Source organism: Xiphophorus hellerii, chromosome 18 (assembly GCF_003331165.1).
Source record: "Xiphophorus hellerii strain 12219 chromosome 18, Xiphophorus_hellerii-4.1, whole genome shotgun sequence".
Classification (NCBI taxonomy): Eukaryota; Metazoa; Chordata; class Actinopteri; order Cyprinodontiformes; family Poeciliidae; genus Xiphophorus; species Xiphophorus hellerii.
Window position 1 is genome coordinate 12,754,535 of NC_045689.1, and position 12,835 is coordinate 12,767,369.

Here is a 12,835-nt window from a genome sequence, read left to right on the forward strand (position 1 = left end):
TTCACCAAAATAACACTTCGCTACCCTGCGGTGAAATATGCAGGGTAGTAACATGCTCTGGTTACTTTTTATTCAGATGGAACAGAAATCTTTCATCAGGATGGATGAAAACAGTTTCAGTCAGGCTTTGGCCAAAATACTGGTCAGGTTTAGCCCAAAACCTTCAGGTGTCTGCTATAAAGCTTTAGTTTTTAGCATTGCTGTGAGCATAAACATATATCCAAATCAACAAAGTAACAATTTAGGAAAGGAAAATAAAAGCTTTGAATTGGCCTAGTCAAAGTCCAGAGTTAATTTGGACAAGAGATGACATAATGTGAAACTGAATCAAAAGGTGCTTCAGCAACAGTTCAGTTTCAGGATGTACACATTTACAACCATGATATTGTGCCTTTATTTATTTACTCATTCCTACATTTTTAATAGATTTGTTTCTTGTTTTGTTTCTTTCTCACTTAAAAAATAATAATAATAAATTAGGTGTGGAAAGGCATTTGGAATCATTTATGGCAATCCCTGTTTTTAACATAACAAAAAAGTTGTAATTTAAGAGGTGGGATACTCTTGAGAAGCACTGTATTAGCTGATTTTAATGTCTGTTTTAATGTCATTGTTATTATGAAGTAAACCTCTGTTCTGTGGCTCCTGAGTAACATGTCTCCTTTCAGTGACATCATTAATAATGTATGTCACAATGCCACCCTTGACATCCTGTTTTCAAAGGATTTAATAAGTAATTTAAAGGGTCTGTCATGGAGGCCAGTAAATACAACTACCGCAAGTATACTATATCCATAAATTTAAGAAGGAAAGAAGCCAGATGTTAAGGGGCTAATTGGAACAATTGTTTTTTGTTTGCTTGCTTTGCAACAGGTTGACTTTCTAGTGAGATGATCCAGTGCAATCCCAGTACACAGGGATATGGAGGAAATGTGCAGATGTTGTTAAACTGTTCCCATCTTTGCTCTCCATGGTGACTTCCACAGAGTCCTCCTTTTGGTAAGGCAGCTCACACTCCTGTAGCAGCACAGAGGATGAACTGGTCTGTCCTGTAAATGAAGAGAAAAATGCTTAAATGGGTTCTGTTTAGCCCTGTTTTGTTGTTCAATATTTTGTATGTTAATTACAATTCTTGAGCAAACAGACATTTATTAACAAGGCTTTATAACTTGCGATAGAAATATTCTTTATTGTCCCACAGCTGGGAAATTTCTGTGCAACAGCAGCACAGAAATTGCCAGAGGCAACCACAGCAAGTAGATTCACACAAAGATAGAAGTATGCAATGTATTAAAACAAATAAAGAAGAAAAAATGCTGTAATGTAAGGACAAAATTTCAACTTAAATACCGTGAAACTATATATTAAAAAAAAAAAATACTCTGGTCCAAAGGAATGTGCAACTGAGAAGGTAAATTTAAAAATGTACACAATGTGTATGTTCATTTGAGAATTAAAAATACAGACTCTAAACTGCAACAGCAAAGATGTTATTCAAAATCAGTAAAGTTGTGCAAACACAATAAGACTAGTAAATTATAACTAAGAGTCTTAGTACTGCTAGATGAATCATACGACTTTAAATAATTCAACTCTGCACTGAGCTGAAAAGTAATATGTTGTAAAATACTCACTGGGTGAAGGCTTTAAACGACCCTGATCTTTAGGTTTAATGACGAGGGGCTCTGTACCGCCATCTGGTGGACAGGATACTGCAAGGGAGCTTGCAGTACTTTCCCTGCATGCAAATGTAAGAACACAGCTGTTACATGCAATTACGCAGTCCTTTCTAGAAAGCTGTATACGTGCCTTTACACACATTTGTGATCAATCTACTGTATCTGAAGCAAACCCCTCCCTGACATGGGAGACTGTACGAATGAAAGACAGAACAAAGGTGAAAGATTAGCTGTGATCAGGCCTGCAGCCTTATCATTTAGCAGCTGATAACAGTGGAAAAAGACGATCATGTTAGGATTCTGCTGCTAGTCAAGGACAAAAGCTGAATTTAGGGCGGACACTCACCATGCCTGTGGGTCTGTGGTCCTGAAGCCTTTAGCAAATGGGTTGCTTGCAATTTTCAACTGAGTTATCTAAAAGAATAGAAAAATTCTAATATTGAACATTTTCTTTTCTCTTAAATCATTTACTTCATCTATATGGGAATGGTTGGGCCCATTCAGTATTTAGGCTACTGAAGGTCCAGTTCTTACCCTGTGATTCTGATAGGCGGTGACAGCCAAGAACCGTGTCTCAGGGAAGGAGAAAGAGCAAAAGTTCTTGTAGGCGTTTAAATGACTGTTGGGTGCTGGGTCCACATACACTACATGGAAGCGTGGCTGATAACGGTGCATGGAGTTCAGAATCATCTTACAAACAGAAAGCAGGAGAAAACAAAGAGTCAGTTTAAATAAACATTTCAGCGGCATGTTAATGACATTTCATGTCATTAATGCATGGAGTAAAAAGCAATAAGAACATCCAACTGACATGTCCGTTGTCATCCAGCAGGTTGTTGGTGAGCTTGAGAGTGTCAAACGACACTGTCTGCTTCATCCACTGGGCTCCGGGGGCCGGTGAGTCTGGGTGGAAATGCATCCTGCTCGGGGCTGCAACATCCGCTCGCCCTGCTACCAACCATGAGGAGTTGTGGAATGCATATCTGAAACACACACATTATTATTTCCTTTTTTCATTGATATGAATTTAAGGATGCAGATGATCAACATGTTAAGTTAGTTTTTCTGTAGTGAAATCTAGGCAAAGTTAATTTATATACCACCTTACACAGATAGAGTATAAACAGTAAAACATAATTAAATTAAAGCATAATTAAAAAGATATAGAGTACGTTAAACTATAGACCTTATTAAAAACAAACAGAAATATTATAAACAGAACATATTTGAATTAGAATGTCTTGAGCTTCTTTTTTAATTAATCAAAACTTTCAATATAGTGTAAAAATAAAGGAAGCTCAATCTGCAACAGTCTTCATATTTATGAATTAAATCAATATTGATTAACCTGTATCTCTTGTCATCGACAGGGATGAAGTCCATGAGCAGTACATACTCGGCTGAAGGATCCATTCCAGAGATTCTCACCTGAAATGTTGGAAACATCCTCCTACCGTGTTATGAATATAAAGGAACAAATAGATAAAGAAACACATTAGACAATACAAAAAAACCACAGCAAAGAGAGCTAGTGGATGAACATAGTGTAGGCTGTTTTGTAGTTAGACAGTTTCAGCTACTGGGACAGTCTAACTACAGAACACACTACAAGATGTTGTATGAAGCATTTGTCACCTTCCAGATTTTGTAACTATCATTTCTGTGCCCAGCTGGTCAAACTGCCGCCACAGTGCCTGCATCTCAAGTTGAACTCTGACCCCACAGACTTGGGGGGCCTTGGTGATGAATAGTGCCCCTCCATCTGTGCAGCCAGGCAATGAAAGTTCACAGCTCTGGGACAGTGCAAGACCTAAGAGGAAAAAAAGGCAAACATCCATGTACATTGTTACATTTTTCCAAATTCTCCAAGCAGCTCAAGGTCAGCTCCCCACTTCACCAGTTTGTCCCTGGTGAAGTGGGGAGCTGAGTGTAAAATAATGAGCACAGATCATGTCATCAGTACAATACGTAGAAAAAACTTACCGTTCATCCTTTCGGTGTCTACAAGTGTCTACTAATGTGTCTGTTCACTCCTATTAGTTTTTGCAAATCTGGCTGCTAGCTGCTGCCCAGCAGTGAGTTAAACCCACAAGTTTAGTGTGTAACATAAAAGTAGCAGCCTGTAAAAGTTTTCTCCCTCCGGTTTCTGTAGATGTGTACAATCAGGTTTTCTGAGTGGTCGTTTGTGGCTGGGGGAACAGCGTGGTTTTATAGAGCACAGAACTCTCACTGGGGACCTCAAAGCTGGCCTCATCCATTATAATACTCATAGCGGCATTGACACCAACTAATCAAAGCTGGAAGCACTTCGTTGCATTCAGCTGCAAGAGCGGTGAAGACCTGAATGCAATTCTTTGGGAAGAAGCAAAGATCTCATTGTGACTTGTAGCCTGAAGCCCAAGTTGGATTAACATTTTGCACATAACAGTTTGATGTTACTTGGTGTGAACAGATGAGAACAGAAACAATCTGTTTTTATTATTCATAGGGCCAGATTTTCAACACCATGTTAATTGGAGATTCACTTACACAAGATGTCTACCTTAAAGTTCTGGTTTTCCTTAAAGGTTGAATTCCACCATACCAGTTAGCATGACTAGAGCAAGCTTGTATTGCTAATTTAAATAAACGTCACAGAAAACGTGATAAGTAGTTTGCAGGACTTTAACAATACGATTCTGCTTGAGAGGCTTTTGCTTCCACGTTTAGCTTCATGTGGCACTTCGATGGGACGGTGTTGATTGTTCCAGCCTGAGGGATCCCAAGCTGTAAAGACTTTCCCCTAATTAATCACAGCATGATTCTGGTTTGTCAATAGGCCGGTTCCCTCTCTGAGCGACTCATTAATCATTGCTTTTAATACAGCAGACAGGAACACCTCATATGCAGCTGAATGGCAGTCTTAACTACAACTGATTGTTTTAATATTGTTCTTTTCAGGTGGTCTTGGTGATCAATGTTGACCTGTTAAAATCCTGATCTTGCCCCTTTTGCCTTGAGGGGCTGAAAAGGTTAGTGTGATGTATTTTTAACAAGCAGTTTAAAGGAAAATGACTCCAGAGAACACAGTTGTATAAACAGTCAGATGTTTATTGAGCTGTATTTTTCATCAAAGCACAGTTACCATAGTTACACAGAGATTCAAACCTGTGTGGTAATTCACAAACACTTCATACACAATATGTTAGCAAATGGCATGTAAAGATGAAGACGTGTGCTAGGTGTGTATGTGTCTTTGTGTGCATGCTTGCATTTATGCATGAAATTGCGTGCTCGGAGGGAAGGAAGTTCCGCCATTTTTGTTCATAAGTTAGACACTTGCTTCACTTCTGAGGTGGTCTGTTTGTGAGGGGGAAGAAAGAACATAGAGACAGCTTCAATATATCTAAGACAGACAGCAAGGTTAGGTTAGTTAAAAGAAAGATACAGAGGATTTAGTTTTTGTTGAAGGTGTCTTTGATGATGGTAACCATGGCATGGAGCTTCTCCTTGATTTCCTCTCCAAGAGGAGTCAGCTTCTCCCTCAGGCTAGTGATCTGCTCAGCGTTGACGCCCTGTGCCTGGCTGTAGGCCTGTCTCAGCTGCTCTTTGTATTCTTCCACATAAGGGGTAGCCATCTCCTTCAGGGCCTCCAGGCGCTCGACAAGCTTGGTGCGCACAGACTCAACAATGGGCATCAGGGCAGCTCTGGTCTCATCCACATTGGTAGCTACCTTCTGACGCAGCTCCGTCATAACGGGCTCCATCTTGGCCCTCAGAGCCTCCATCTCAGCGTTCTGCTTAGCTTGGTACTCTCTGACGTAGGGCTCCAAGTGGGTGCGGTACTCCTCCAAGTGCTTTTCGAGGACCTCCCTCAGCTTGGCACGCTTGGGCTCTAGTTCAACTCTGAGAGCCTCAATGTCAGCTGCAATAGAGGCACGCAAATCAGCAGTGGCATCAGAGATGCTGGTAACAACAGTGTCAGTCATAGGGGACACATGGGCCTGCAGCTGCTTAATGTTGTTGTGGATATCCTCCAGGCGCTGAGCCAGGGTAGCCCTGGAACAATACAAAGGTTGAAGGGCTCATGACTAAATAATTGCAGCACTGAAGGAATCGTGAGAGAGGCATCAACTAAAACATTTTCTTACTTCAGTTCCTGGTATGGAGTGTCATCAAGCTGGTCCAGAGCTTTGATGGCACTTTCCTTTGCCTGTGTCATGTAGACATCCGCAGCAGCCCTGATATGGGCGAGCTGGGAGGGGGCATCAGCCTGCAGGGAAGCGGCTTGGGAGCCTGAGGTGAGAGGTGCGAAGACAAAAAGTTGAACATGTGCAACAGATCTTCTGAGACATCACAGATTCAGGAAAGAATGTGTCTTCTACTCACCGACTGCCAGGAGAACTGCAAGAGCAAGAGCCACGAATTTCATGGTGGTGGTCTAAAGTCAAAAAACACACAGGATGTTAAAGAGGAATGGTGAAAATACACAAATGAATATGGTAATGTATCCACTACAGCAGTGTTAAATCTGCCTAAAGCAGATTTATAGGTCTCAAAATTAAGAATGCTTTGCAAAACACTCATCCCCAAACTGACCTAAATTAGCTGGCAGCCAACATATGGCTGTCTATTGGGACAACGTGTAATCTGAGTAGATTAGCAAAGCAGTTTAAGTCGATAAAATCCGAACTGTTTCATAATCTTGTTTTAGGGTTTAGCAAGTCAGCTGTCCGGGCTAGAAGACGATCTCAATCCGGATGAATAAATGAGTTTAGAGACATCTTTAAATGGAAATATCAGCTGTAATATCTCCTGAGACCCAACAGCTTCAACCTGAAGCTGTAATGACAAGAAAGAAAAGTCCTAATGCTACCATAAGAAAACACTTATCTTTCCACAATTGTATGTTTTAGCCTCTCATTCAGTAGATGAGGTCTCACAGAAAAGCAAGACTGCAAGATTTTGGAAATTTTAAAAAGTTGTGATTTTTGTTTTCTGATCCCCAGCCTGAAGACCAAATTACAGTCCTATCCCAGTTGCTGCTTGCCTTACCTGGTGGAGTTGGTGACGAGACTGAACAACTCTAGCCACAGCAGGGTTTTTATAGTCCCCGGATGAGGGACGAGTCCTTTGCAGAGGAGGGGGCAGAGAGGAGGAGTGGAGCAGTGAAGGCTGCGTGTCTCTGTGGAGGTGGACCTCACCCCTGAGCTGTCTTCCTCAGCAGGGGGATCGGGTTGAGGGTTCAACGGTCACATGCTGCTAGGAGATCAGGAACACACGTCAACAGATCTGGCAAAATATGCCCTAAATACTGTACATTATCACTGTTCCATACACATGGTAACTTTTACAGAATTTATTCTTTCCAAGAAGTTTTTTTTTTTTTTGCTGCTTTTCTTGTGTCTGAGATATCATATGAAAACAAAACTATGCAGACTAAGCCAAGAAACCTAGGATAATAAGGGAAGTGTGATTATTAAGCACTTTTAATTACATATTTTTTTAACTTTAGTAGTGGAGATGTTGGAAAGGTGAGGAGGAGGCTAGGAAAGAGTAGGGGAAAAGAGTGAATACAAAGAATTTCACACAAGCAGAAAAAGTTATTCAAATGTGTTTGCCAGAAAGCCACATTATTTTTACTCGTTGTACTTCTAAAAATGCTGCCAAGTAAAACAATGACGAGTACAGAGAGCACATGGACTTGATACCGTCAGCTTTCTGAAATGCAACAGCATTCAATAAAAAGTTGTGTGTTGAAGATACCAAACACAAAAGCACACACACCACCCCACAAACAATATCATGTATAAAGTATCAAAACAGAATTATCTCAGCATTTAGATAACAAAATTTGTCACTGGTTGAGTGCGCGGGGGTGTGTGTGGGTGTGTGCGTGTGTGTGTGTGTGTGTTTGCGTGATGATTAATAGGTCAAAGAGTTGTGTACTCTGCCCTGTTGTTTGTTGTCCTGTCACCTGTGGACTTTGTCACTCTGGCTTTATGTGATTTGTGGATTTGGAGTGTTCACATTATATAATTATACATGTACATGTGTAGTGCATTCTGATAGCTCTACCTTGTGAGGTTGAAATGAAACTTCTGGAAAAGAAAGTGAATAACAGCCAAGTGTTTTTAGCAGTGGTATCCTTGCAGAGTGGAAGCTGTAGTGTCAGCATGGCAACCAGTTGCAGGATAATCATCAATCATAAGCACTGGAACTACTTTTCATGCATAATGTCAGGCCTATATGGTCGATGCATGTCTTTGTGAATGCTGTTTCTTTCAAATCGTTTTTTCTCTGACTTCTCCCTCTGTTCTATTGCAACATCTCCACAGTATGTCTTATGCAACACTGATCGTTATAGCACAAAACTAAATACTGCTAAATACTATTTGGTTCCATTAAATAACTAGCTTTTACAAGTTGAAATAAGATTCTGTTTGGAAAATAATAATGTTGCCATTTAAATAGGTCTGAAGCCCATTTTGAGTGACATGAGTGTCACTATCTTCTACTGTAGTTTGTGAGATTAAGAAACTAAAGGTATGATGAGTTTTGATGGATTTATAACTCAGTAATGTTTCTTGCCAAACTGTTTCTCCCCAAATCTATATTTTAAATTTATTTGTTGATCATTTGCTTCTTTCCAGTAAGCTAATTGGTTAGCAGGTGTTGTTTAGACCTAATTTTAAGTCACCTTTGCAATTCATAGATTGTCTGTTCTCTGTCTTCTATCTCTTCCCCTGATTGCATTATTGAACCAACATTTCACAGAGGCCTAGCTAGTTTGATAACTAGGCCAACGAGTCGACCCCCTTTTCCCTCCCTCCCTGTCGTGAAACTTTCACCATGCTGTTATCAGCTGTGGTGATTTGTCTGAAACTGATTAACAAAATGCTCCAGACAAGCTGAAAACTGTGACAACGGTAGGTGAGGACAGATCACATGGAAACATTTGCATGGAAAGACTTAGTTTATTTATTTTTTATCTAATCAGAAATGCCGAGATGTTTCCATCTTCTTCATCTGAAAAGAAAACCACATTTTGCTATCTCTCTGTCTCTGTTGTTTTTCTGCATCTACTATAAAAAATGCCATCAGGTCTTGAAGGAGTGTAAATGCACAAAGGGACATAAGAGAAAAAATGTGGATTTTTGCACAGTCTTGAAAAACCTTTATCGGCTCATTCAAAAGTTGCTCGGGATTTCATTAACCTTTTGCAGGATCATACAATTTTTTGAGTAACTCTGAATCTTGCAAAACTTTAGCAAAGTCATACAAAAACTAATCTTAAAGATAGTCTCTTAGAAGCAACATAATGCTCTGTGACATTTTGCCAAAACATTTTCAGAATCAATCCAGCTGACTGAGAATTTTGCTAAACCCTTGTAGGTCATGCAAAAGAGATTAGAGGTCTTGTAAAAGTAACTCTGAATCTTGAGCCTTGCAAGACATTTGCAGGCTCTAACATATTGTAGATTTCACCAAAGTATCTTGGTGTCTCAGAAAGTGTTTTATTATCATCTTGGAAAACTTGTTTGGTATGTTGCAAAAGTATCATGAGTGAAACAGGCTGTGTCAGAGAGGAAACTTATCTGGAACAATAACCTTTGAGACTACTTGCATTGCTGTGCATTGATTCAGCATTCCAGGCCGATCTGTGTCTGCAGATTACTGCTGTCGGTAGTGTTGCTGGCAGAAGAGTTGCTGAACTCCTAATGTGTCAGAAGTGGAAGAAGGTTTGAAAACTTTGATCTGTTTAAAGCAATTCTTCTGTGATTTTGATTAGATCTTGTTTAGAACATACATTTTTCTCCTGATACAAACTACTTCCATGAACAGATTAAACGATTGGTTTGCTAAATATTTGATCAGAAAATCCAACATTTGATCATGTGCTAGCTGAGGGTCAAAGGTCATTGTTCCAGCTGCATCCTTGGTGGAGCGCTGCTCTCAGACCAGCAGGGGTGGTTATCTCAGCTGTAAGCAACAACTTGCTTGCACTTATTTTTCTCCAAAGCACACACCGTTGTAAATCGCTATACCCACGCCATTTTAACTGTATAGTGTGATTTTGCAATATCACATCTGCTAAGGTCACTTCTTCTTTAATACAGACATTTGTGACAAAGTCTCTCTAGCAGAGCAGCACTGTTGGTTGTAATGTCCTGAGGGCTGGAAAGCTTGACAGCAAAGCAAGACAATCCACCCTGAACTCAGATAACCGGGGCAAACAGAGTTAAGGAAACGCAAAAGAGTTGCGTCACAAATGGGTTTATGATTATTTAATCATAAACTCATTTACCCCTTCATCGCACATATTAAGCAAAATGTTTTTGTTTTTTTTCATTTCTAGAGCTTTTATTAAAAATATCCAGATATAAAAAGGTGATCTTCCATTCAGAGACTTTAGATGTGTAGTGGCCACAAAACAGTTTCATAATCTTTAACCCTTTTATATTTGTTACATTTAAAACATTAACTTTGATACATTTTAATAATGAAGTTTTGTGTGATAGATCAGCACAAAGTAGTAGTTACTTGTGCAGTTTCAGAAAATACTGTAGACACATGCTTTTATCAATAAAACCCATATATGTGACAAGTCATATCTTTTTAGTCCCTTTACTTTAATACCTCTGTACAAAATCCAGTGCAGTCACTTCCTTTTGTCCCCTATTTAATGAATGAAGTTCATATGAGTATGCATAATTTAATTATAGTATTAATTTTAATCCAGCCCAGAGGAGAAGGGAGATGGATAGGAAACAGTACATGGCAGTTAAAAGAAATCTAATAAATACAAATCTTAAAATGTGCTGTGTTTTTGGATTTCCACTCTGCCCAGGTCTAATGTCATTGGCGACCTCTCACAGGTTATCTTCTGCCCTGTATTTAGTGGCATGCATCTTCGTGTCAGTTATGACCAACTTCCATGTCTCTGCTAAGCACAGCTGCCACCTCCATGTTTCAATGTGGGGGTTTGTGGGTTCAGGGCAATCTATAGTTAATTTTATCTTGCGCTTTCCATGGAGTTACTTCTTTTGTTTGTTTACTATTTATCCCAAAATACTTTTGGCAAACAGCAAGCATGACTCTTGTGGTTTTCTTTCAACAATTGCCTCTGATCTGTATAGGAGAGATTTATGGAGTGTTTTTTTTTTTTTTTTTGTCCAGCTGAAAGATACTTCCACCTGAGCTGTTGATCTTTTAAGCTCCTCCAGAGTTACTGTCAGTCTCCTCTGTTAAGAAAAGAAACATTTCTATAATCACAAAAGCTGGCAGGACAACTTATGTCTTTAAACTTGCATCTGAACCAGATTAAATTAGTGACAATCCAATCTGGTTAGGATTTTAGTTCTTGTGTACTGAGAGTTTACTTTCTTTTTTCACATGGTGGTATGCTGACAAAAGCAATCGAAGAAAATTGAGGACATACCTGGGCAAGTTCTATGGAAAGCAGCAATCAGTGAGTTGGCTCTTTGATCAGTGATAGGGAACATTATCTTATCTGTTTATGAGTTTCTAGTGCCATTTGCTGTTCTAGATTCTGTTCCTTAGATAATCGAGTTTATTGACATGGACAGTAAACGTTGGGACTTACTGAAATGGGTACATCATAACCTCGTTAGAACATTTCACTCTTCAAAGTTTGAAGTCTTTCCTGTTCCACAGATCCAAGAGACCAGATTAAAAACATTGTCAATGACATTTTTTGTATGGAAAGAGTTACAAAGCTGTTCCTGGGGTTTTGGCAAACTACAATAAGAATGCATTATCCACAAGTGGAGAAAACATGCTTGCTGGACACTCAAAGATGTGGCCAGTCTATCACAATTGCTGAGAGAGTTCACCCAGAAAGTCATGAAAGGTCATGAAAGACCAGAGAAACATGGTTAAATCACTACATGCCTAACTGTTTTTAATTAAAATCATAGTTTGCCAGCAGCTAACACTTTTAGAAAACTATTCTGAGAACTGGAGAGACAAAAGGGAAACTTTTTGGAAAGTGCGCTTCTCACTACATGATGCATAACACCAGAACAACATTTTAGAACTGCAACAGACCTGCAGTAGAAATATGAAGGAATCGCTGGTGACTGACGACTCCGATAGAGACATTACTAAACCAGTTTTACCGTAACGTCTATCATGTAATTTGCTTAGAAATGAATGTGTTACAAAGTGCAACCTCACACTGGGATTGTGTGCTTTGCGTAGGTGTTGGTCATCAAAGTTTCAAGGCCTGTTTGTGATTCTAAAGCATTGCTCAAGATGAAGAGGCCATTCACCCTGATACTTAAATAAAACACACACGATAGGGATGATTTGCTGTCCACCCGTGCATGTGGGCAAGTTGGAGCAGATTTTTGGAAACCACTGAATTTTTTCTTGTCATTTTACATCCACTGTGATTCAGGAGGATATTTGCATTTACTGTTCACAAAAGCAGAAATAGTGTAATAAAAACAAGGAAATATATATTTTTAAATGCAATAAATCACTTGCACCCCATTAAGACAAACTAACTACCTTTTGCAGAATTACATTTACAATTTAGTTTCAGGGTCAATTATCATTTATAAAGAGCTTCAAAAACTTTTTGTTCATCCACCCACCCATCCATATTCCATTCCCATTTTATCACACTTCTGAATTTATATTCTCGGCTGCCCTCTAGTGGTCAAATCTTGGAATACCATAAAATGTTTGTACATTTGAAGCCGCAATTTTGCCATTATCTGTGGACAAGTGCTGTGCTGATAATAATGATAAAAATTATTTTGTATCAGTGGGAATCATACTGTATTCTTAAAGCCAGAAACTGACTTGATTAGAACCATTCATACCTAAGGCAAATTTAGATGTAACTCTTTTCAATCATCCAAGACGTTCTTTTCTGACAAGAAAGAAAACAAGCACCTCTCAAAAGATGAAAAAGCGATTGACTTTCTTTATTTTTATTTTATTTTTTTTCAAAATTCGTACTTCTTTTTTATAATTTATTATCTTTTGAGAGATGCCTGTCTCATTTCTTTCCAGAAACAAATGTTTCTGTATACGTTCTTCCAAATTGATTTAACTTGATTTTCTTCTGTTAATTCATATCCACAAAAATTGTTTGCATCACTTTAAATTTCATGATATTCCAGCCTACATTGCACACTATTAGA

The 12,835-nt window shown here is 39.0% G+C and overlaps 2 protein-coding genes across 2 annotated transcripts; both read right to left on the bottom strand.

Moving 5' to 3' along the window:
• Positions 1-4,682, bottom strand: LOC116737575 (T-box transcription factor TBX1). The gene is made up of 7 exons (XM_032590802.1): positions 3,315-4,682; positions 3,028-3,129; positions 2,491-2,662; positions 2,214-2,369; positions 2,026-2,093; positions 1,635-1,738; positions 1-1,049 (listed from the first exon to the last, which is right to left on the bottom strand). The coding sequence occupies exons 1-7, from the start codon at positions 3,521-3,523 to the stop codon at positions 883-885; spliced, it is 978 nt and encodes a 325-aa protein (XP_032446693.1). The 5' UTR covers positions 3,524-4,682; the 3' UTR covers positions 1-882.
• Positions 4,683-4,748: 66 nt separating this feature from the next.
• Positions 4,749-6,784, bottom strand: LOC116737572 (apolipoprotein A-I). The gene is made up of 4 exons (XM_032590798.1): positions 6,714-6,784; positions 6,048-6,099; positions 5,810-5,954; positions 4,749-5,717 (listed from the first exon to the last, which is right to left on the bottom strand). Exons 2-4 carry the CDS (start codon positions 6,088-6,090, stop codon positions 5,114-5,116), a joined length of 792 nt encoding a protein of 263 aa, XP_032446689.1. The 5' UTR covers positions 6,091-6,099; positions 6,714-6,784; the 3' UTR covers positions 4,749-5,113.
• Positions 6,785-12,835: the final 6,051 nt, after the last annotated feature.

Excerpts from the sequence above, each read along its gene's own strand:
- LOC116737575 (XM_032590802.1), bottom strand. The coding sequence starts at position 3,523 with ATGTACATGGATGTTTGCCTTTTTTTCCTCTTAGGTCTTGCACTGTCC. Across the intron at positions 2,663-3,027 it reads GTCGATGACAAGAGATACAG|ATATGCATTCCACAACTCCT; the intron begins GTTAATCAATAT and ends TGTGTGTTTCAG. Across the intron at positions 1,739-2,025 it reads ACCACAGACCCACAGGCATG|GGAAAGTACTGCAAGCTCCC; the intron begins GTGAGTGTCCGC and ends ATTTGCATGCAG.
- LOC116737572 (XM_032590798.1), bottom strand. The coding sequence starts at position 6,090 with ATGAAATTCGTGGCTCTTGCTCTTGCAGTTCTCCTGGCAGTCG. Across the intron at positions 5,955-6,047 it reads TGCAGTTCTCCTGGCAGTCG|GCTCCCAAGCCGCTTCCCTG; the intron begins GTGAGTAGAAGA and ends CTCTCACCTCAG. Across the intron at positions 5,718-5,809 it reads ACTCCATACCAGGAACTGAA|GGCTACCCTGGCTCAGCGCC; the intron begins GTAAGAAAATGT and ends GTATTGTTCCAG.